This window comes from Nymphalis io, chromosome 3, assembly GCF_905147045.1.
Source record: "Nymphalis io chromosome 3, ilAglIoxx1.1, whole genome shotgun sequence".
Classification (NCBI taxonomy): Eukaryota; Metazoa; Arthropoda; class Insecta; order Lepidoptera; family Nymphalidae; genus Nymphalis; species Nymphalis io.
In genome coordinates, this window is record NC_065890.1 from 8656263 (window position 1) to 8681327 (window position 25065).

A 25065-nucleotide genomic window follows, 5' to 3' on the forward strand; every position below is an offset into this window, starting at 1 on the left:
ATGTTAATTTACCCCTTATATTAAATTATAACAATACAAATTGTCAATTAATAGTCTGTACTTAGATAATATATAACGATAATGTCCAATATATTACAAATTGTATACAGTCTGTGCTATGTCAATGTGCCAAGTTCATTTTGCTTACTGTTCAACTTCGGCGTTAGGTCGTTGTATATGTTTCCTGTATGATGTTTATTAATTATTATCAGCTGTTATATTTACAAAATCATCCTTTTTAAGTAAAAATAACCATGGATTTACAAACATCGCACTTAGCCGCAGCTTTAATGTCAGGAAATAATGTCTTTAATATACCACAACAAGAATCTGCCGGTGGAACAACAGACACTGGTAACGGAGAAAGTAAAAAGGAAAAGGCCAATGAAACTCAAAAAGAAAGCACTTTTGAAGAAAAAGAGGAACTAGAAGAAGAAGAGTTTTCTGACGAGGTACGAATTCATTTTAACGATTTTTTTATTTACGCTCGTTTTCTATAATTAAACGAGTTTATTCCTTTCAGAGAATAATTGCTATAAATGACAATTGTAACAATCTAAAAGCTTAGGTTTTATTTAAGACTAGCTTCCACTCACGGCTTCGCCCGCTTGTGATTCGTGTTAATATCCTATGTCCTTTTCTGTACCGCTGATAATGTGTATGAAAAACTTTATAATGATCAGTTGAGTAGTTAAAACGTAGTGACTTTGAATTTTATAAAGTGAATCAGCTTGTAATTTATAATAATCAATAACATTACACTGATGATGTGTTGGCTATAATTTTTTGTTTTCAGGAGTCTGAAGCACAACCAGGAAACAAATCTATTCCTGGTAGAGGTGTTACTCTACAAATGCTTTTAGAAGATAAAATGTTAGAACCAGGCATTGCAGCAATGACTATAGAATATCTGGTATTTTTTGTTATTAATATAATTGTTAACAAAAATTAACTAATTACTAAGAATGTTAAAGATTTATATCAGTTATTTAACTAATATATCTTGTTTAATATTGTAGGGGCAAAAATTTGTTGGTGATTTACAACCTGATGGTAAAATCAAGTCACATGAAACAGAAACAATTTTTTGTTCTCCTTCTGCCTGGGCTATACATTGCAAAAGAATTATTAACCCCGATAAAAGATCTGGCTGTGGTTGGGCCTCAGTAAAATATAAAGGCAAAAAACTTGATACAATTAAAGCAACATATCTTCGGAAAAAACAATTACAAAGAGAGAATATGCACACTGATGGTAATACATATATATTAGTTTTATATAAGGTAAAAATGTATTTATGTGATAGAGTTAATTTATAGTAATGACTCTCGTGTTTTTCATAGTCTATAGTTTTAGACTCTATGTCTATATAATTTGAGATGTTTTACAGAAACTTATTTCACATCACTGCTCTAATTCTAATTGGTGGATGGATACACATGTTTTTGAAATTCCATCCAAAACATGCAGGTCTCCTCAAGACTTAGGAACATATTGTAAAGTAAAGTAATTTCTAAAATTGTATTTTGTTTATACATTTTATTATTTATATAATAATGCCTCTTGAACATAAGTGCAAAAATATAAGTGAATAAAATTCCTTAAGTTTGTATATATGTACATGAGAAATTTCATCTGGCATGAGGTTTTTTACATTGCATTATTCTATCACCAATTGTTTGCACTGCTTTTTTTTTCTTTTCTTTCTTCGCTGGAAAAACGCATTTATGCGTTTCTCCCACATGCGGTGGGGGGGGTATGTGGGACTCGCCGGCACTGAAGGTGCCAGAATACCCACTAAAAATATTTTTTTCTTAAATATTTCCAGAAGAGACAGAAATGGAAATAGAAAGTCCTCCTGAGCCCCCACCACAGAGAGTTGTCATGAAACATAACACAGTGCCTAACAGAATGATGCAACAGTATGTATTACAACATGTTTAATAATTAGATGATAAGATTATTTGGTTTCTGGCAGAGTGTAGTCACCCAATTTTAACCTGAATAGGATAAAACTTTTTTTTCTGCAAAACACCTTAATTATCCCAAAAACCACCCATTTATTGTGCTCCTTCACACAAAAGCAGAAACCACCAAAGTTTGGCACCAGGCAGGTAGGCCAATTTAAAAGTCAGTTAAATCTTTTTTTCTTGCAGTGTTTTATAATACACTGCCCCAAGTAAATGGGTTAATATGACCCAGCAGCATCTGTAGTCATATGACATTTTAGACGAGTAACATTTTTTCGTCTATTCTAGTGATGCGAATATGCTAATTGAAGCAGTTTCATTTTCATCAGCTGGGAAAGTTCAACCATTTCTAGTTTCGGTCAGTTCTAATGCTCTTCTTGTTCTTGATATCCATTGTCATTTGAAAAAGGAAGAAGTTTATGGATATCTTGCGGGGACGTGGGACTTAAACAATCATAGTAAGTTTTATTATTTTATTTTCAATTTACAGTTGAATATTTGTAAATGTGTGTGTTTTTATAAAATACTTAGTTACATACTCATAAATACATAGATATTTTTTAAATACTGTAAAGCTGCTTCTTAAATTATTGTAATTTATAAAATTAAGTTAAATAGTTTTTACTACATACACATTAAAAAATAAACTAGCTATTAAAACACATTAGCATAACTATATACCTTACATACATACTACCTACCCAGCTTACTTTCCAAAGACTGCGAAGGATGTGAAACACAAATGAATCTATTTGTGAATTAATTTTATTTCTTTATGAAAAACTCATAATTCATTGTTTTATTGAAACTTTCCTATTAAAGTTTTTCTATTATAAAATAGCCAGAAGTATTCTGGCTATTTTATATTTTATGTATTATAATTGTAGTCACTTTGTAAAATTTGTTTAAAGTCTTTAATTAGTAGCTGAATTAAAAGAGCAATTATATCTATTTACAGATCTGATGTTAACACACACATTCCCATGTTTGATTAGTAAAAATGACACAAGGCCTAGGGTTTTAGTGGAACTAGAAATTCAAATGGAAATTGAAAAACTAGGTCTGACACTTTTGGGTTGGTATCACTCCCACCCTACCAACCCTGCCATGCCCAGCTTGAGAGACTGTGATAGTCAGCTGGAATATCAAATTAAAATGAGGGGGCCATCGGAAATATCCTACATTCCTTGCATTGGAGTTATCTGCTGTAAGTTCTTTTTTTTTACAATATTTTACTTTTAAAATATTTTATATAAATTATTAAATTTGGTTTTAGCACCCTACAATCCAGAGAGTCCGGTTCTCGAATCTTCCTTAACATTCTTCTGGGTGATGCCGCCGCCAGAACAGAGACCTACAGAATACCCACGGCCTTTATTACTGCAATATAATATGGTTCATGATAGTCATTTATCAACACATGCTATGGAGCAAATTAAGAAAAGTATAAAATACTACATTACATTCACAGATGATACGTTTGTTAATTTTAAGGATAATTATAAACCAGACATAACATTTTTAGACAAATTAAAGTGTACTTTAACACCCAAATTTCCAAGAGAACAAAGTGATGGTTTGTTATTACATTTCATAAGAGATGAATTAGGCTGTCCTTCTGAAAACGATGATAAAATGGATTTGGACGCATTGTTGGCTGTGCCTCAAGTTATTCCAGCCTGTAAACCTAATCAGACTTCATCTTCTAACTTTCCATCAGTTAGTACATTGCAGCAAATGGTCAGTAGACCACCTGGTGTACCACCGATTAATGTGTCATCGGCAATGGGATCTGTCTCCCCGCATAAGTTTGATACACCACCATTGAACATACCAGTATTATCGTCTTCTACGAAACCATCTAAATCAACTACACCATCTCTTCCACCAACATATCCAACAGGCTTAGACATGTTAACGAGCATGGCTTTAGGATTAGGATCTCCTAATATGTCGCTTCCTCTAGGCACCACAGGATTAGAGAGTTTAGCGGCTGCAAATAGCATGCTCACCGGTTTTAATCCAGGCATGTCCTCTAATTTATCGGCTTTATCTTCTTCTAAGCTTCCCGATCTTCCCTCATACGCAGCATCGCTACAGAATCTATCAAGTAATATTGTAAATTTTGAAAAAACGTCGACCAGTACATCAACAAGTTGTACAACATCTGCCGCGCCTATTCCAGCGAATATAGCCTCGAACTTAATGATGAGCTCCGCGGACATAGCGAATGCTCTGTTATCGGCAAGTAAATATTCCAGCGCTGGAATATTGGGAATACCGGACCCTATGTCGAAGTCAACACTAGCCGCTAATAACATGTTTTTGTCCCCGTCTCTGCTCAAGATGCAAGAGTCACTGCTTAAACCATTGTCAAGTAGTAGTCCAATACCTTCGAAAGTGGGTCTCGATCAGAATTTGATGATGAAAAGTCCGCACGATTTAATCAAAACTGGAAGCAAGGACTATTTACCTCCAGACTTTGGAAGCATCGGCAAAGCCAAAGATAGTTCTCTAGACTCTATGAAACATACGGACCTAAGCGTATCTAAAGGCGAATCGTCTAAATCAATTTTGTCAGAACCTCAGGCGACAGACTACTCCCAGCTAGGTGGCTCGCCGCGAATCGGGGGCGACCCCTTTTTGAATCAAATGTTAGAATTGACTAAAAAAACGACACTTCCGGATTACGTCACAGATTTTAGTCAAAACCGTAAAATTACAGATGAAGAAATTCAAAAAATACAATCAAATCCGCTATCATACTCAAGTGCTGCTAGTATTGCAGATACTATAGCACAAGTAGCGATGGGAAACTTCAGTAAAATGGACGATGTTGTCGACTACAGTAAAAGTCAAGATTACTCTAATACTAAAAGTTTAAATAGTGAAAATGAAAACTAATTACTAAATAATGATATATTGTATCAATATGTTGTTTATTGTTTGGTATGTGTGTGTAGTTGTCAAAGTTTACTATGCTGCATTTATAGTAAGAAATATGTGTATTTATTTATTTATTTATTTAATAGGAACACTAACAATATACATATTAAATAGTGGTATACATAACATTCACAGAGAAAGAATCAACTTCTGGTATGTATATCAATTATAAGTGCACACAACATTCACAATCGCGTCAAGATAAAATACATTAAAAAATTATTATTATTGACCTATGCTTAACACAATATTTTAAAAAAAACATCCAGAAAAATAAAAAATAAATTAAATGAATTTTTTTTTAAATAAAACAACAACAGGATCTTAACGCACTATTTTGATGATGGACTCGCTGACAAAAAGTAATCAATGAGCTTTTTTTTAAAAGTAATGAAGCTGTCATGAAAGATGTCAATGCCATGTATAACTTTTGTCAATTCATTATATCGAGCACATATGCGCACTATCGGAGCCAGCTTTCCAAGACGAGTTTTCGTGATAGGGGTATGGAATATTTTAGTTATGAAACTTCGGGGATGTTTGCGAGGAACAGTGAAGGATATTCAATGAAGTTGGTCACTGCACTTAACCTTATTGTGAATAATTTTATGCAGAAAACATTGATCGAGAATATCCCGCCTATTGCGAAGAGACATTAATTTATATTCAGCTAGTCGCCGATTGTATGGCTGCCTGTGTGAGAAAGCGCTGGAAGGACAAATATCTAGTAAAGGCACGTTGTATTCCTTTAACACGTTGAGAATTTAAGCTGTAAAAAGCATTCCAGATGACGCTGGCGAATTCAAGATGGCTTCTTACGAAAGCGTTATATAGAAAGATTTTAGTCCTGGACGAAAAACCCTTTGAATTGCGTTTAATGAATCCCAATAACTTTGCAGCTTTGTCAACAATATTGTTTGTGTGACTTGAAATTTAACTTTTTTTCAATAGTTTCCTAAGTCTCTTATCTCAGATAACTCTCTTAGGGTCACATTATCAATAAAACAACTGGAGACGAGCGGTTTTTTCTTTGTTGTATACTTTATATGGAAGCACTTGCTAGTATTAAGAGTCATGCTATTGACTTTACACCAGTTAGTAATATTGTTAAGGTCATCCTTTATTAACTTTATGTCTTCAACTGATTTTACTGTTCTATATATTTTTAAGTCATCAGCAAATAACGAGCATGAACAATTTTTTATAACCTTAGTGATGTCATTTATAAAAGCCAAAAACAATAGAGGTCCCAAATGGGATCCTTGGGGAACGCCAGATTGGGAGAATATTTTCTAGATTTGAAGCCATTCACAACAACTGCCTTAGATCTCCGCTCCAGATAAGATTTAATCCAATTAGTTAAAGTGGATCCTATACCCTACTGCGAGAGTTTGTTAACAAGTTGACGATGATCAACTTTGTCGAAAGCACTACTAAAGTCTGTATATATAGTGTGAACCTGTTGTCCCTTATCAACCTCCGATAGAAGAGCAGATGTGAATTGAATCTTTCATCTTTTCAAGAACAATCCGTTGTATAAGGGAAATGATGAGAAATATTATTAATTTATTTATCCGGGGAATCCCTTCAATTCAATCGTATATTTTTAATTGCAACATTAAATGTTAATAAATATATGTATATAATAATTGATTAACAAAGGAATTCGAAACGAGTTTCATATTATTCCATGATAAGATCACATGAATGTCGCTTCCTTAGAACCGAAAGAAATCACGGTCGCCGGTGATCAGTAATCGATAAATGTTGATAATCCAATCAGCGATAATAATTATTATAATGACGTTGTTATGATAACAAGTCAATGCATTGAATATTATTAGACTCCTGGCATTGTTGAGTGACAAACAAGTTCAAACTGATAGTTGTGATATAAAAATAAATACAATTTACATAGTGAAAAGATAGTGGTTTTCAATTATGTGTTGATTTCGATTAAATACTTAAATAAAGGTATTTATTGCATTTTATTTTAAATAAATTTTATTTTTGAAGTAAATTGTCAATATTGATACTTGCTCTTTTGTTTCAATTAATAAATATGCGAATAGTTAACACCTGCAATAAAGTGGTTCAAGTATACATTATACATACGTAATGTTAGGTATAAGAGGCTTAGCTTTGGGTATGATTTTAAGTGTTTGTGAATTGCTTTTAAAGATGAGTGTTTCTTATAATTGGTATGATTTTACTGCGTAATATAATAAATGCATACTATAGCAATGTTTTGACTTAATATATATTTTGTTCCACATAAAATTAATTTTATATGATAGTACATGAAAGCTTAAATGTAATGTTTTATAGAGTTTTTATGGTACCAAAATAGGTACTGTTTTTCAATAGAATTGAATAAGAATAATTTGTATAATTTAATGTGGTATCCTTATTTAATTTTAGTACTTATTTGAACGTAGAATATTAATGAAATGAAATAAAGATATAGATTAAAAAGTTCATCGTATTATTTAGATAACAGTTTTTGTTTTACTATTATATTGATATATCGAGATTTACATATTTGCAGTAACTTAGAAACATTTTGTATATTTTATTAGGGCTCGACTGCGGTCATAATTACACTTTTTAATTTAATCACTTATTACATCTCGTTTCAATGTTGTGTGAAATTTAATAAATCAAGAATATTTTATATTTATTATTTTTATCTTATAAAGTAACAAATATTTCCCTGTTTTCACAGAAATAGCAGACTAATATAATTTGCGTTATTGTTTTGGAAATTGCATTTATGTGTTTTCTATTAGAATATAATATTTTTTCAAATTACATCTTTTATAGATCAAATTTAATTATATTTAACAAATACGGCAGTTTTTTTAAAATTTTAAATCATAAACATAAACTTTTCTAATACAATGCTTTATTGGTAATCATTCTAATACTTTCTTAAGCTTAGACAAATATATGGTATTTATTTGAAATGTTACAGATTATTAGGTTATGGCTAAAAAGAGTTCAACATTCAAAGGTATTTCTGACGACGATTCTGACCAATCAGACGCAGAGTTCCAACCTCTCTATGACGACAACGATGAATTGGAGTACGCACTCATATTTATTTCTATATCTTCATCTATATTTTATAAATCGATAGCAATGAATAATGAATAGTTCAACAGGATCTTAGCCTATTTGCCGTTTTAATGACACCATCACAGCAAAAAAGTCAACTGATGATTATAATGATAAAGGAGCGAGCTGAGTTAACAAACTAATACCACGTCGAGTTTTTAATTCAGCCTGGTGTTATTGTCCGTGTCGAACTTTTTGAAGATACACGGCGACATATTTGTTTAGAAAAAATATCGATAAAAATACAGCAAATGGAATTAAATACTCGATTTAGCAATCAAGAGGGCTTAAGAATCGTCATTAAAGCGAAAACAATACTTATTTATAAACTGATTAATGATAAGATATATGTTATTTATTCGATAAATTGTTTATACGTATCTATTAATTAGTAGCAAGAAATTTTGATCTTCCCCGAGATTTAGATTTCCACCATATGTAATTTAAAAATTTCCATTACAAAATGTGGTGTAATAATTAAACTTACCCCTAGATAGAGTTACTTTCAAAAGTGCTATGTCTATTAAGTTTTCATATGACCGTTTTATTTTAATAGAAGAGATTCCTTATTTGAATATTTAATACTGTTTGTTTTTAGAAGTATCATAGTTTCACTAAATGAATAGGATATATTGATTTTTAAAATGTGCCATATATGTGACATTGTAATGATGATGCATAATGGTATTGGCAATGTAAGTACCATACGATGTTCAAAGCATATTGTAAAAAATATATAAATTTTTAGCCAAAGAACAGCCCAAGAAACTAAAGGATGGAATCTATTTCGCGAGATTCCGGTCAAGAAGGAGAGTGGATCTATGGCAACCAGTACATGGGTCGACATCAGTGTGAAGATCCTAAAACTTCTAGCATACATCACTGTATTCGCGGTAATACTTGGATCCGCAGTAATCGCTAAGGGAACACTACTTTTTGTTACTTCACAATTGAAGAAAGGGCGCTTTATAAGCCATTGCAATAAAGTTTTAGGTGAGCCGATCAAAATTATAATTTACGATACTATTCTCAATACAAGATTATAAAAATCCGTTATTAATATAATTTTTTTCCAGCGTTGGATCAGCAATTCATAACAATCCTAACCTTAGAAGAAAGAATATCATGGCTGTGGGCGGCGCTTATAATTTTTGCCGTGCCAGAGATAGGCATGTTCCTGAGAAGCTTAAGGATATGCTTCTTCAAAACAGCAAGGAAGCCTATGCTTGTACATTTTATAGCGGTAAAGATTTTCCTAGTTTTGAAAACTTATTATAAGAACAAATAGGATTGTTGAAACTACATTATTTCAACTCAATTGGTCCAAACACATGTGTATTCTACCAACCCGTATTGGAGCAACGTTGTGGAATAAGCTCCAAACCTTTTCCTTAAAAAGAGGAGAGGAGGTGCTTAGTCCAGCAGTGGGATATTCACAGGCTACGGTTACGGTGGTCCAAACTTATGGTGTTGAAATTTTTAAAAATATCGATTAGAGTTCGCTTAAGTTCGATTTGTTTGTGTGTCAGGCCGACCGGGGTAGTTGCAAAGTAAATCGCAACTAACTTTGTACAAGTTATCATTTCATATGATTTTAGGCACTTGCAATAGAAACACTACAAACGATTGGGGTTGCAATGTTGGTGTTGATCATATTGCCGGAACTGGATGTCGTTAAAGGAGCTATGTTAATGAACGCTATGTGTATAGTGCCCGGAATACTGAACGCTTTTACAAGAGACCGCAACGACTCTCGGTATACTGTGACGTTAGTCATGGATGTGTTGGCCATATCCGCTCAGGCCACTGCGTTCGTTGTTTGGCCACTCCTGGATGGAACTCCCGCTCTATGGTGCATACCATTTGCGTGTATTCTTATATCACTTGGTTGGTGGGAGAACTTTATTGGATATATTGGAAGAAATACTTCAGGTGTGTAATCAATGAAACAAATATTTGGAAGTTGACATTTAGAATTTTAGATATTTATGAAATTGCTATGAATTGTTTACATGTTTTAAATTTTTTAGTGTCCATGTCGTACCTGTGCGAACTCCGAGATGGCATCAAGAGTTCTCGATATTCCTCTCAAGCAATACTAACGATTTGGAAAATAGCCGTCTTCATGTCCTGCATTTTGGTTTCGTTGAGCCTTCAAGATGATGATCCTTTCGCTTTCTTCACTAAAGCCAAAGAATCCTTCAAAGAGCGTGAATATAGAGTTCATGAAGTAAGTTATAATTATAATTTATAAATATAACTACAATATATTATATAATTAACTATTTTATTTGTAAACTTTAAAGGTTCAAGTGATCCTTGAAAATCTATATCAAGGCGTAGTCGATTACTCGAAGACAGGAGGTAGTTTCGTAGTACCCGCGAAACCGCTGTCTGCTCTTTGGGTTTCTCTCATACAAATGGGGACGGCTTACTTTTGCTACGCCTCGGGGAAGTTCGCCTGCAAGATTCTTATTCAAAAGTTTAGTTTCACTTTCGCACTAAGTCTCGTCGGACCAGTTACAGTGAATTTGCTCATTGCTTTGTGTGGATTAAGGAATGCGGATCCGTGCGCTTTCAGATTAACCATACCAGACTATTTGTTCTTTGAAATACCGCCAGGTTAGCAAATATATTATATAATTTTCATAATCATTTCGAATTTGAAATGTTGAAATTAATATTATGTTTTTTCTTTATATTTTATTAATTATTAAATATAGGTTTAACTCGAGAAATCTATAGATACCTACTTAATACTTAATAAATATTACAAAATTGGAAGAAAATATAATAAATACATTTTTTCAGTCTACTTCTTGAAAGATTACATTGGACGTGAAATGACCTGGGTGTGGTTGCTATGGCTAATATCTCAGTTCTGGATCACGATGCACGCTTGGCTACCAAAATGTGAGCGTCTCGCTACAACGGACAAACTCTTCGCCAAACCTTGGTACTGTGGTCCACTAGTAGACCAGTCTTTACTGCTGAACAGGACCAAAGATGATGAAAATGAAATACAAGTGGAGGTAAGATCTTTAATTTTATAAAAAATTATAATAATAGACCGATTTCGGTCACGGCGGCCAATCTCGAGAGACATTAGCCAACTGCGCAGGACATATTATAGCGCACATGAGTGTGCGCAAACAAAGGTGCACTCTCTATTCCCTAACTCCCATAATCCAATGTAAGAGTTTAGGCGTAGGACCAACGGCTTTACGTACTTTCCGAGGCACGGGAGTGTACACACATTCAACTTCCAGACTCCGGGCTGCTATTGAAAATTTTCGACAAAAAAACTCAATAACTTTTCATTGGCCCGACTTGGGATTTGAACCCGGGACCTCCGGGTCTCTGGCCTTACATCTAGCCACTAGACCAACGAGGCAGTCAAAAATGATAATATACTATTGTAAATAATAAATATATATAAATTGATATAGATGACAAAAATGTTTATAGCCCGTAAATGTCCAGCTTAGGTATAATATCTTATTCTACCGAGCCGCTTTAATACTACTCTCATTATATACCCCCGGTTTATGTGCATGGAGCAGAACTTAAGTTAAATTAGAGCGAAAAATTCAAACTCAGAAATTCTAATATTTATGGGAGTTTTACAGACGGTTACGTGTTACATATTATCATAAACAACATAATTATTGTTAATATTACTTTCAGGATCTAAACGATTTTACAGACGCAGATAAAATATCGAATGGTAGCGTAGAAAATATTGTGAAGGATGTTAGACCTTCCGATTGTATAACCAGGTAATTGAAAATTTTCTTAAAGCGATTTAATAGTATTTAAATATTTTGCCTAATCTTTCTTTCAATTGCAGGATTTATGTGTGTGCGACCATGTGGCATGAAACAAAAGACGAAATGATAGAGTTCTTGAAGTCTATATTCCGGTTGGATGAAGACCAAAGTGCACGCAGGGTGGCTCAGAAATACTTGGGTATTGTGGATCCGGATTATTATGAATTAGAAGGTAACTATTACAAAATATACAACGCTTTATCTACGGCTTCGTATCATAATTTAGAATTGCTAAATACCCAATTTTCTTTCTTCAAAAATGAAGGATGCGAGCTTTCATCCCTTCATATCATATATATGCCTGGTAATCAGTTGTTTTACCGTATTATTTTTTTACTTTATGCTGTAAGCCTGTGTAATAAGTTACACTAGACATATCATATCTTAGTTCGTTAGGTAATATTGTTGGTGACGCATTGACGAAGTGAGAAATTAGTAGAATTAAATAAAAATAGGACGGTAGACTTTCGATTAGTGTAAACATTGGTCGATATATTAATTATTTTATTTGTATATCTTGTTATATACTTTAAACATTTTTCAGAAGGTAATTCAAACCACCACCATTTTTATATACACTAAGTATATATATGTAATAATCAAATTGCCTTATTTAAGCACACATATTCATGGACGACGCCTTCGAGGTATCAGACCATAGCGCCGAAGATTCTCAAGTGAATCGCTTCGTGAAATATCTGGTAGATACCATAGACGATGCAGCGTCAGAGGTTCATCTCACCAACGTCAGATTACGGCCCCCCAAGAAGTATCCCACACCGTACGGCGGTAGATTGGTTTGGACTCTACCAGGGAAGAATAAATTGATCTGCCATTTGAAAGACAAATCCAAGATTAGACATAGAAAGAGATGGTCACAGGTAGCGTATTCTAAAGAATTATTTATTTAAAATATGATTAAAGTTATATATTTTCATTCACAAAATTAAAATTAAGTTATGATACACTGAGTGCCCAAGGACGAGGTTATTGCTACCAACAATCTATATCAAAATTATGCTTTATTCAAATAGGCTCTTATAAGCACCTATGAAATTATCATTTTACCCGGAATGTAGATTCTATCGACGGGAGCCGGCAAGAAACTAAGTAGTCTTTTTCATTAATCGTATAAGTATATGTAATGTAACAAAAATCGTCGTGTAAACTACGATGTATGTAACTATATATCTTATATATAAATATTTTTTTGGAATAGTTATAAAAAGTTATAGTAAGAATAATGTCTTCAAGCTAGAAAAAATAAATCGAATTAAAAGTGAATCTAGAAAAAAAGAACCTCATAAAGGGAACCGTTTTGAAATGATGATTATAATTGTATGTATTATATTATTCATAAGTATCCTTTACTTGAATAATCTTCGATTACGAGTGTCGTGTGATAAGGAGATACTATAACGCTTGCCTTAACCTTAATGATATCAGCTCTTGATCCACGTCGATCTTGGCCTAAAATAATTCACAATGCATCTGACATTCCAAGTTTGAATAGATAAAGAAGGATTAAAGTGATTAAGTTTGAATACACCGAAAATGGAAAACGAATTTCATTTATTTATAATTCCGGCCTTGTTCTAAAATAATTGGTTGTAGTGTTCGTAACAGCTTGTATATGTCCCAAAGTTGGGTTAAGGCCTCGGTTCCACGTGTGACAGAATTTTGACCGACACATGAATGTTTGTTATATCCATAATACTCTGAAAGAGAAATATTATGTATTTCTCGGGAACACGTCGACGAGTATCGAAACAAACTCGAGTCTGAAGTCGAGTCTTAATTACCAAAGTCTCGGACTGGGGCCGACTAAACTTAGTCCAATTCAACTCCAATAAGACTCAAATTTGCGGGTTAACCGCTAAAAAGTCTTTTTCTTTTTATCATATCTCCTCATTTTGAGAATACTCCTCTCGCTGCCACAGCCAGTATCGCGATACTTGGCGTCGAGATTTCGAACGTTATTCAGTTCCGCGGTCAATTGGATAGTAAAGCCAAATTGGCTTCTAAAAAGCTCGGTGTGCTTAACAAGGCGAGAAAGTAGTTCACTTCGGCTCATCGCCCAAAACTCTACATGGTACAAATTCGGTCTTACATGGAGTACTGCTCTCATCTCTAGGCGGGAGCTCCCTAGTACCAGCTTCTTCCCTTTGACCGCATTCAACGTATACCAGTTCGAATAGTCAACGATCAAGCTCTTACCAGGCTTAATTCTTACGATTTGCGTAGAGATGTCGGATCACTCTGCATCCTGTATCGTATAAATTACGGGGAATGTTCTGAGGAATTGTTTGGATTAGTTCCGGCTACTGAATTTCACCACCGGACATCGCACCAGAACTCTAAATCCCATCCTCACAATCTCGATGTCTGGAAATCCACAACAGCGCGATTTTTAAGGCACTTCCTGCCTCACACAACCACTCTGTGGAACCAGCTTTCTACAGAGTGGAGACATTGCAACCTTCAAGAAAAAAGCGTACTTATGCCTTAAAGGCTGGCAACGCACTTGCAAGCCCTCGGATGTTACATGTTGATGTCCATGGGCGGTGGTAGTCATTTTCCATCAGGTGAGCCTCGTGATCGTTTGCCCTCCCTTACATAAAAAACAACATTGGCTAGTCTGGCTGGACTCGTATTAATAATAATATCCTGGGACATTATTCGCACATGGCCATCTGATCCCAAATTAAGCAGAGCTTGTACTATGGAAACTAGACAACTGATATACTATGTACATATACTACTTTTCTTTTGTAAATACATACTTATATAGAATGTCTGTCCTTTGTGGGAATCGAACCCACAACCTTCGGCGTGAAAGGCAAGTATCTACCAATAACGCCAACCAGCTCGTCAAATATTCCTCACGATGCGGACTCTGTAGTTATTTAAAATCTTGTTTAGGAAGAAATAATTAGTTTGTTGATTGCCACGTTGATCTAGTGGCTAAAGGTAAGGCCGCAGACCCGGAGGTTCTGGGTTTAATTCCCAGGTCGGGCCAATAAAAAGTTATTGAGTTTATCTGTCGAAAATTCTCAGTAGCATCCCAGAGTCTGAAAGTTGAAAGTGTGTACACTTCCGTGCCTTGGAAAGCACGTAAAGCCATTGGTCCTGCTCCTGAACTCTTTTCAGTTGTGTCGGATTGCTGTCCTATCGGATTATGAGAGCTAGGGAATAGAGAGTGCACCTGTGTTTGCGCACACACTTGTACACTATAATCTGTCCTGCGCAGTTGGCTAATCTCACTTGAGATTGGCCACCGTAGCCGAAATCTGCCTGGAGGACATTATTAATTCAATCACGAACTGTGACTCTTTTCATGGACGATGTTTTTCAAGAGCAGAGAATAATTGAATTGAATTAACTTTTTAAGGTGATGTATATGTACTACTTACTCGGCCATCGTCTGATGGATCTGCCTCTTTCTGTGGATCGAAAGGAAAATATTGCCGAAAATACCTATTTGCTGGCTCTTGACGGAGACATCGATTTCAAACCCTGCGCCGTTACTCTGCTCATTGATCTGATGAAAAAAGACAAGAATCTTGGAGCCGCATGTGGTAGAATTCATCCTGTGGGATCAGGTCAGTCAATGCATTAACAAATTATGCAATAAGTTACATAATTTCTATGCCCTTGATATATCATATGTTATGTAAGTGTAGGTGTCAATATTAAAGTACTATTTAACTAGGTGTAAACGACATTAATTGCACAAAAAACTCATGTTTTGATATAAAAGATAATCTTGATTTTAATCACTTTCTGGAACTAATTGAAGTGTCATGAACTGATAATATTATACGGAAATGATAAAAATTACGATAAATTAATAAACAAAACATGATAACATATTTTCTACTAAACTTCAATCGTTTCATACAAAAGAAATTTCAACCTTTCAAATTAAACCTAATATATTCGTTCGTATAAGAAAGTTATTATATATTTTGTAAAAATAATTTGTTTGTTACTATAATTAATTATTGTGTTTAATATATATAACTAATATTAATATGTATATTATATGTTTTATATGTATATGCAATAAATATAACTTCTGAATAATTGAAAAAAATAGTAATGTTTATATTTAACACTATATATATATACAACACTTCATAAGATTAATAGCATATTATTTTTAAAGCAACTTGGCTATATTTTATAAGATGAAAATATTTCAGGTTTTATGGCATGGTATCAAATGTTCGAGTACGCTATCGGTCATTGGCTGCAAAAGGCGACTGAGCACATGATTGGCTGCGTACTTTGTAGTCCTGGATGTTTCTCCCTCTTCAGGGGGAAGGCTTTGATGGACGATAACGTTATGAAGAAATATACCTTGACATCTAACGAAGCTCGACATTACGTACAATACGATCAAGGTAATGATAATTTATAATCTACCTAGTTTTCGCCCTTGGATTCGCCCGCGTGTTATGTCATGAGAGATCTGTATCAGTTTAAGATAGAAATATTTCGACATCGTTTGATCAACTATCATGAAAGTATTTGTATACGTATTTTTTAATGGAAAACGGTTTTTACGTTTAAGTTTGTGGTAACTTGTCGGTAGATAGCTATTTCGGATGTTATTTTTTTGCTACAAGCTAACCTTGTGTTGGTGTAATATTGAACTTGTATTTGTCGTTAATATGTGTAATTAATTAAGATGTTTCAAATCCAGGAGAAGATCGATGGCTCTGCACATTGCTGTTGCAAAGAGGTTATCGCGTGGAGTACTCGGCGGCTTCAGACGCTTACACGCACTGCCCGGAGAGCTTCAATGAGTTCTTCAACCAGCGCAGACGATGGGTTCCCTCTACAATGGCCAATATCTTCGACCTGCTGGCTGACTCCAAACGCACTGTCAAAATGAATGATAATATATCTACCTTATACATTGCATATCAGGTATGTTTTTGTCATTATATTTTTTAATTTTTCAATAAATTGTATGATTCAATTTTATTTGTCATTCTTTAACTGAAAAGCTCATTCAAGTTATTTCTTTTGCTATATTATATACTATCTGTTGATGTATTTATAATGTAAAGTGTAAGTTATATTATGTAACTTTCAAATTATAAAATGAAAAAATTAATTTTGGGACAAAAAGTGAGATTAATATTTGACGTGTTTCAGACGATGTTGATATTGGGTACCATCCTGGGCCCTGGGACTATCTTCCTTATGATGATAGGCGCCATAAACGCCCTCACCGGTCTGAGCAATATCAACGCACTCTTACTAAACTTAGTTCCGCTCTTCATATTCGTCGTAGTGTGCATGACGTGCAAATCAGAAACTCAGGTAATTTTAATTTATATTATTTTGCCTGGTATTAGTTGTAAACATTTAAGCTCACTTGGTTATATACTTATATTTCTCGCAGAGAAAAAAAAAAATTATGCCGTAAAAATCGATCATAATTCAAAATAAAATTATTTATTTTCAGCTTCAAGTGGCGAATATAATAACATGCGCGTACGCAATGATAATGTTAATGGTTATTGTCGGTATAGCTCTCCAGATTGTAGAGGACGGATGGTTGGCACCTACCAGTATGTTCTTTATTGCCACCTTTGGTATATTCTTCATAACGGGCGCGTTACATCCTCAAGAAATCTTCTGCTTGGTTTACTTGGTTATTTACTATATAACCATCCCTAGCATGTACATGCTGCTCATCATATATTCGCTTTGTAACCTTAACAACGTCTCCTGGGGGACTCGGGAGGTGGCGCAGAAGAAGACTCTAAAGGTATTAACCTTATTAAAATAACCCGTTAGTGTTTTTACAAAACAGTTATACAAAAAAAAGTTGCTTACTCTATATAAATCCAAAACACTATGATTTTTTTTCCAAAAAAAGTCTTAATTTTCAGGAAATGGAAATGGAGAAAAAAGAAATCGAAGAGGCAAAAAAGAAAATGGACACAAAGAGTACTTTGGCCTTGTTTGGGAAATCCGAGGAGAAAACCGGATCGCTGGAGTTTAGCTGCGGCGGCTTATTCAAATGTTTATGTTGCACGAACCCTGTAGATAACAGCGAGAGCTTGCATCTTCTACAGATTTCAAACTCGCTGGAAAAAATTGATAAGAGACTGGACTCATTGTAAGTTCTTATTTCGCTGATTTTTAAATGATAGGATGATATTTTTTTCATTATAATTGTTATTTTAGTATTATCTTAGTTGCTCCCATAAGCCGGCACAACATATACTATAAACTCACAAGTTGCTGTGTATTAAATTTAATCTTGTAAATTGACCGTTCAAAAGTGCCTGTACGACGCTATTTGAATATTTTGACGTCAATGTATGATAATGATTTAATCGTTTTGTAACTTATTCTGTTTTTAATGAATTTTACAGTAACAGTACAGTAACGGCCTGTAAATGTCCCACTGCTGGCCTAAGGCCTCCTCTCCCTTTTTGAGGAGAAGGTTTTGGAGCTTATTTCACCACGTTGCTCTAATGCGGGTTGGTGGAATGCACATGTGGCAGAATTTCAGTGAAATTAGACACATGCAGGTTTCCTCACGATGTTTTCCTTCACCGTCAAGCATTGAAGATGAATTATAATCACAAGTTAAGCACATGAAAATTCAGTGGTGCTTGTCCAGGTTTGAATCCACAATCATCGGTTAAGATTCAAGCGTTCTTACCACTGGGCCATCTCGGCTTTTTTTCTAATGAATTCTAAAATACTCTAAAGACAAAGTCGTATTGTACAGGGGTGCACCGCCGGAGGTAGAAAAAAATCCTCGACGTCGATCCTCCATGGGTCTTCGAGGTGATACGTTATCGATGCTGCCCGAGTACGAAGACAGCGAAGCTTCCACGGATATACCTAGGGTTTGTTCCTCTATACTAATATTATAAAGATATAAAGTTTGATTCCTGATGAAGACCTAAAGAAAGCTTCATTATCGAGTAACATAGGCTTCATTTTTATTTTGAAAAATTAAAAATCCCTATGAAAATGCAATAATGTAACCCAAGGTATCAAAAAAATTTCTTTGTCTACTAAGATCGATAATTGTTCAACCCGGACGAGGTTGGGGCGGGCCGCTAGTATTGTTATATATTACTGGCTACCCGTTCCAACTTCGCTAGTCTACACAGAGATTTCAACATACGTATATTATAATTCATATTATTAACGAGCTCTATATTACCGCAACACACCTTTTGTTTTCATAAAATTTTATTCATCAACTAGCATTCGAGGAGCGTAGTGGAATGAGTACCAAAGCTTTTCAAGAGGAGATTTTTGTTATACGAAGAGCTACCTGTTAAGAATATGTCACATTCTTTAAAAAGTACTAAATTGTCTATGGTCTCACTCTAATCTTTGATTAGATTACAGTACGACAGTATAATTTTTTTTATAGAATAGGAAGGCGGACGAGCATATAGGCCACCTGATGGTAAGTGGTCACCAATCGCCCTTAGACATTGGCATTGTAAGAAATGTCAACCATCGCTTACATAGCAAATGCGCCACCAACCTTGGGAACTAAGATTTTATGTCCCTTGTGCCTGTAATTACACTGGCTCACTCACCCTTCAAACCGGAACACAACAATATCAAGTATTGCTGTTTTGCGGTAGAATATCTGATGAGTGGGTGTAATATTAGATAGATATTGACAGTGCGGCACAAGGCTACGTGTGAGTAGGGTTTCTGTCAGATAACTCTCTAAAAAATAACACGTAAATAGTGTATAGTTATATAAATGAGACAAAAGTCGTATAGCACCAGCAATATCCTACATATATTATTGTATAGGTCGGCTTCAAAGTTTCACCCGCTTTTAATTTAGATGATTGACTTGACAAGCGTGAATTTAATGTTCGTGTCTCATAGGAGGAGCGAGACGATTTAATAAATCCATATTGGATTGAAGATCCAAATCTTCAAAAGGGGGAAGTGGACTTTTTGACGACAGCCGAGACTGAATTTTGGAAAGATTTGATCGACACATACCTCAGACCCATCGATGAGAACAAAGAGGAGCAGGTAATGTAGCGTTTGAATTATAAATAATATTATATGTACGTTTTTAATAAATGCTTTTGTAATTATTCATGCAAAAACCAGTAGAATATTTTCCCGTTTTAAGCTTAGCAGTAGGATATCCATAGGTTTTTACATTACTTTTTTTTAAATAAAAATGTTATATGTAATAATTCTATTTATGCATATATAATAATAGTGTATGTTTAGTTTTTACACGACAGTCGTAGGAGACTTGTACATTTTTTGTATGTATGGTACAATTGGTAGTCCGGTATACAGTTTGACGGAGTCTAATATATGTGCCATGAAAATTATGGAAATTATTTTTAATTTTTATTTGAATAGTTAGTTTTTTTTATTTACTTAAGCATAACTATATAATTATGTTTATAACTATATAATATAATTGGAAAGGTACTTGCACTCTAACTACTTAATATTAATTATTATTTTTGTTTGGCAAACGTGGTGTCACATGTAATTGAGACACCGTTTAATCTTGTACAATAATTCCTATGTACCTATTTCACATTGGTTTTGATGTGTGCTTCGTCTGTGGCCGTTTAAATAAATAAATATAATATTTTAATATGGCGTCTGTGAAAATAATGTATCGAATGTAGCCGCTACCAAATATGAATATCTTATAACCATTACCTATAATGAATATCTAATGAATACTTAATAGTCTTTTTACTTGAATTGGATAATTTTCTCTATAATTATTTAAGAAACGATTTTTTTTTAAGTTAAAAAAAATAGTTTTCATTAATGTGTAGATCTAAATATATGTGTTTAAGGGTGCGCTGAACTAAGGGTAGTCATGAACATGTTTTGTTAACAGGAGCGTATTAAAAATGACTTGAAGGAATTACGTGATAACATGGTGTTCGCGTTTGTGATGCTCAACGCTCTGTTCGTGCTGGCGATCTTCCTCCTCCAACTTCGACAGGACCAGTTGCATTTAAAGTGGCCTTTCGGACAAAAAATTACTCTATCATATGATAGTAACGATAATGTTGTAAGTATGTTGTTATATTTAGAACCGAATGTATAGTATGGCGAACGGAAGTTGCCATATTTTAAAAATACATTTATTTTTTTGTATTTGCAACATTATGATAAAAAAATTGACTACTATGTGATCCCTAAATGTTCATACAAATAAAAGCCTCAAAACGTTTCATAAAAGCTCAAAAACGTTTCATTAATTATCACACGAAGAAGTAACTAATAAATTATGTTAAACTTTTATAAGAATATCTTTGCAATCATCGAGTCACCATAATAACATCTTTGCAAACTTCAAACAATATAAAGAAAACCGTTTTTGTATATTAAGAGTTAAGTAATCGAACGTATAATTTTGGTAGTAATTAATATACTGAAGAAAATAGTAATGAAAAAAATAAAAATATTTAAAATATAACATAAATCAAGTTGATATATGATGATGAAAATATTTTTTCCCGCAACAGGTGCTGATAGACCAAGAGTTTTTGATGCTCGAGCCAATCGGTTCGGTTTTGATCATATTCTTCGGTTCGGTGCTTCTCATTCAATTCGTAGGGATGTTGTTCCATAGATTGGGAACACTTACGCACTTGCTATCCACCGTGCAGCTGAACTGGTTCTTCACCAAAAAGGTAAAATTCATTAATTTACAAAATATCTTATTAAAGATTAAAATAGTAATTTTAATATACGAGTACAGACTATTAAAAATATGTTTTGTTAGTCATTTTTTAATTTTATTTTCAAACAAATCTTTAAAATTTGTAATATATTATTGATAAAGGTATATAAGGTGTATAATTGGAAAGGATAAGGATTTGAAGAAATAAATCGTGTTATGGGTTCAAACCCTAGAAGGTCGAATGTTCTCAATTGCAACCTGGAGTCGAAGATTTGAAGTGTGTACACTCCCGTGCCTTGAAAAGCACGTAAAACCGCTAGTCTTGCGCCTGAATTCTTTCCAGTCGCATAGGATTCGTTCTATCGGATTATGAGAGTGAGGCAATAGAGAGTGCATCTATGTTAGCGCACGCACTGCACTATAATATGCCCTCTCTTGAGATTGGCCGCCGTGGCTGAAATCGGTGAGGAGGACATCATCATCATCATATTACAAGATAATGGAATTTGAACTGTGTTATAAAATAGAGTACCATTAAAATCGGTGTTGCAGTTATTGCAAATATATTTATGTATTGCTCCTGTTATTTCTAATTTAAACTGCATTTTCAAAACAGCCACATGAAATGTCCGAGGACGCACAATTCGAGAAACGAGCGGTAGATATAGCAAGAGATCTACAGAAATTGAACGTGGATGATTTAGAACGTCGAGGCGTCGACGACTCGAATGTCTCGCGACGGAAAACTCTTCACAACCTCGAACGCTCGCGAGACAACAAATCCGCTCCTATCAACTTGGACGCCAACTTCAAGAGGAGGCTGACTATACTGCAGACAGCTGATCCGAGTGAGTTGAAGTTTTTTTATTTTATTTTGGAGCCCTGTCCTAAACTTTAAAGTTATTTACTTGGGTATTAGCAAAATACATTTGCGTCAATATTAAATTTTTAATTTAATATTCGTTGGGAAAGCGAGTGTTTTAAAAAAAAAAACTTTTTCATTAATAAACAGACCTAGGTTAATCATATGCATTTTTAGGTAATATTTATATTTTCTTTGAGTGTAAAAATGCGAATGCAATTTTTTTTTATTAGGTCCTTACATATGAAATTGGCGTTTTGTACGGGAGGAATATAAAGTCATTTTTTTTGTAAAATATATTTAATTAATCAAAGTATGCACCGTTGTTATCTATGCACTTTTGCCATCTCATAGGTAGTTCATTGATTCCTTTACTAAAAAAACCATGAGGGCGAGAATCAATAAAATCTTTGAAGGTGGTTTGGACTGCCGCATCGGAGTTGAATTTTTTTCCTTGTAAGAAGTTATCCAAATTCCGGAAAATTGTATTACCGAAAAATGGTATTACCTTACCTGTTGGAGCAAGATCCGGAGAGTACAGTGGATGTCGCAGACATTCCAATTGTAGCTCATCTAACTTAGTGGTTGTTTGTTGTGCAGTGTGTGGTCTTGCGTTGTCGTGAAGCAGCAGTTTTGGTTCTGAAGGTCGAAATTTCTAGAACGAAAACGCTGAAACCAAAAACGTACCGTGCTTTCTTTTGCGACACCAGCGTCGTACACATCATTAATCCTTCGAGCTGTTTCTGCAGCACTGGTGCCACTGTAGAACTCGTACTCGTAAATATACCGATATTTCATGTTTTCCATTGTGCGGTAATAAGCGACGCCAAAGAAAAAAGTAATGAGGAAAAACGAATGAATGACTGTTTTCAAAACTCAAATGTACCAGCTAAATGAATTTATAAATTTGAATTTGGAATTCTTAACCAAAGAGGAGATATTTCAGATCAAAGTGGTCAATACGACAAAACGCTAATTTCAAATATAAGGACCTAATATTTTGGAGCCCTGTCCAAATATTTAAATAAATAATTGGGTATTAGCAAAATATTTGTAAACTATATGTATATTATGTAAACTATTATATTTTAGGACTATTAGTAAATAATAGAAAGACGTTTATATAAGTAATTTAGAAAAAATATCCATTAGCTTTATTGGTTGCACAATAGGTCGTTTGTATCCAGTGGCTGCCGGCGATACGCTCGATATCGTCTGTCTTGCCAAAACTGCGTTTTTCGATACGGGCACTCTCAGACCTCTCGGGCACTCTCGGTTTTGCTGTGTTTCCGATTGAACTTGATTGAAGGCGGAGTGAGCCAGTATAATTACAGCCAGAAAGGACGTTACTCTAAGAATTGTTGAATGGTTTACTAACTTTGTGAGGATAATATTTCGTCAGCGTCATGGTCTATGGGCGATGGTGAGGTGGTTTTTTTTTCAATGAAGAAATAATAGAGGTGTGGGGCGGTCCCGCAGGCGTGGTGTCGCGGCTGCCGTCGCTGGGCGGCACGTCGGCGACGCGGCGCGCCACGCTGCGCGCGCTCATGCACCGCCGCGACTCCGTGCTGGCCGACAAGCGCCGCTCGCAGCTGCAGGCGCGAGACTCCAGCGCCGGCTACCTCTACGAAGACCCCATCACGGCGGTGAGACTTCTTCACGTATATCTTATTATATAAATACAAATCAATTGTTTCCCCACGCCGGTCGCGTTACAGAACAGAAGGTAAGGTTTTGTCGTAGTTGTTGTATTGTGATTGTAACTCTAGTGGTTTTGTTTAGCTCAACGACATGGCGGGTCGGCAGTCCCTCGCGTTCATGAACAAGGGTTACGAGCCCGCGCTCGACAGCGACGAAGAAGTCGCGCCGCGACGCAGCACGGTGCGCTTCCGGGACACGTACAAGTGAGACGGGCAGGGGTTCTACTACCACCACTGTCTACCAACACAGCCTGTCTAATTTTTAAGTATTTTATTTTAAACAATATAATTGTGACTAAAATTATGTAATTAAATATTTATAATCAGATGTTTCATATATCAATGTAAGTTCTGGTAACATTACGTAACTTGTAAAGTAAATTTTATCTTATTTATAATAACCAATTTTAAATGTGAAAAAAATCAATAAAACAAAATATTTCTATTTGTATTATGATTCTGTGATTTTGTCGGGGATCGTTTTGTTTTTTGTTTGTACCTATTTTATGCAATAAGTACTATTGTAAGAAAAAATATGCTTTAATAAATTATTTGCAATTATGTATGATTTTTATTTAATATAATTTCTTTTTACATATTTGTTTTTTTTTTTTGTACTTTTACTACAAAGTTTTAAAAAATATACTGATAATTATGTACATATATATTACTTTACTTTTTGTCATTTTTCTTTTTATTTTTTCTACATTTTCAACTAAGAAATATGTATACTATTTTATACAATTCAGTTAATTGAAATTAATTCAAATAATAACGTAAATGTTATTACGATTCTTTTGGCTGCGCGTTTACCTTTATTAGTAGATAACGTATCGTTTTAATTTTTTGATGACAATTTATTTACTGGATTTTGATTGTATTAATCAAATTGGATCGTAATGATTAGACATGACAATATAAGATAAAATTGCTCAAACAAAGTAGAAAACCCATA

The 25065-nt window shown here is 34.3% G+C and overlaps 2 protein-coding genes across 2 annotated transcripts; both read left to right on the forward strand.

Moving 5' to 3' along the window:
* The first annotated feature begins 172 nt into the window (after positions 1 to 172).
* On the forward strand, positions 173 to 6405 carry LOC126781432 (MPN domain-containing protein CG4751). Its single transcript, XM_050506414.1, has 7 exons — positions 173 to 452; positions 797 to 913; positions 1020 to 1254; positions 1829 to 1922; positions 2259 to 2428; positions 2929 to 3177; positions 3247 to 6405. The coding sequence occupies exons 1-7, from the start codon at positions 255 to 257 to the stop codon at positions 4872 to 4874; spliced, it is 2691 nt and encodes an 896-aa protein (XP_050362371.1). The 5' UTR covers positions 173 to 254; the 3' UTR covers positions 4875 to 6405.
* A 192-nt stretch (positions 6406 to 6597) lies between these two features.
* LOC126781426 (chitin synthase chs-2-like) lies at positions 6598 to 24671 on the forward strand. The gene is made up of 24 exons (XM_050506397.1): positions 6598 to 6890; positions 7891 to 8002; positions 8782 to 9026; positions 9110 to 9276; positions 9632 to 9965; positions 10064 to 10263; positions 10340 to 10655; positions 10845 to 11065; positions 11721 to 11812; positions 11884 to 12035; positions 12482 to 12744; positions 15255 to 15465; positions 16069 to 16269; positions 16572 to 16798; positions 17030 to 17197; positions 17343 to 17648; positions 17773 to 18002; positions 18624 to 18744; positions 19760 to 19912; positions 20757 to 20933; positions 21391 to 21558; positions 22165 to 22396; positions 23890 to 24056; positions 24193 to 24671. Exons 2-24 carry the CDS (start codon positions 7902 to 7904, stop codon positions 24316 to 24318), a joined length of 4578 nt encoding a protein of 1525 aa, XP_050362354.1. The 5' UTR covers positions 6598 to 6890; positions 7891 to 7901; the 3' UTR covers positions 24319 to 24671.
* The last annotated feature ends 394 nt before the right edge of the window (positions 24672 to 25065 follow it).

Excerpts from the sequence above, each read along its gene's own strand:
- LOC126781432 (XM_050506414.1), top strand. The coding sequence starts at position 255 with ATGGATTTACAAACATCGCACTTAGCCGCAGCTTTAATGTCAGGAAAT. Across the intron at positions 453-796 it reads AAGAAGAGTTTTCTGACGAG|GAGTCTGAAGCACAACCAGG; the intron begins GTACGAATTCAT and ends TTTTGTTTTCAG. Across the intron at positions 3,178-3,246 it reads TTGCATTGGAGTTATCTGCT|CACCCTACAATCCAGAGAGT; the intron begins GTAAGTTCTTTT and ends ATTTGGTTTTAG.
- LOC126781426 (XM_050506397.1), top strand. The coding sequence starts at position 7,902 with ATGGCTAAAAAGAGTTCAACATTCAAAGGTATTTCTGACGACGATTCT. Across the intron at positions 8,003-8,781 it reads GACGACAACGATGAATTGGA|CCAAAGAACAGCCCAAGAAA; the intron begins GTACGCACTCAT and ends ATAAATTTTTAG. Across the intron at positions 17,198-17,342 it reads CGTGCAAATCAGAAACTCAG|CTTCAAGTGGCGAATATAAT; the intron begins GTAATTTTAATT and ends ATTTATTTTCAG.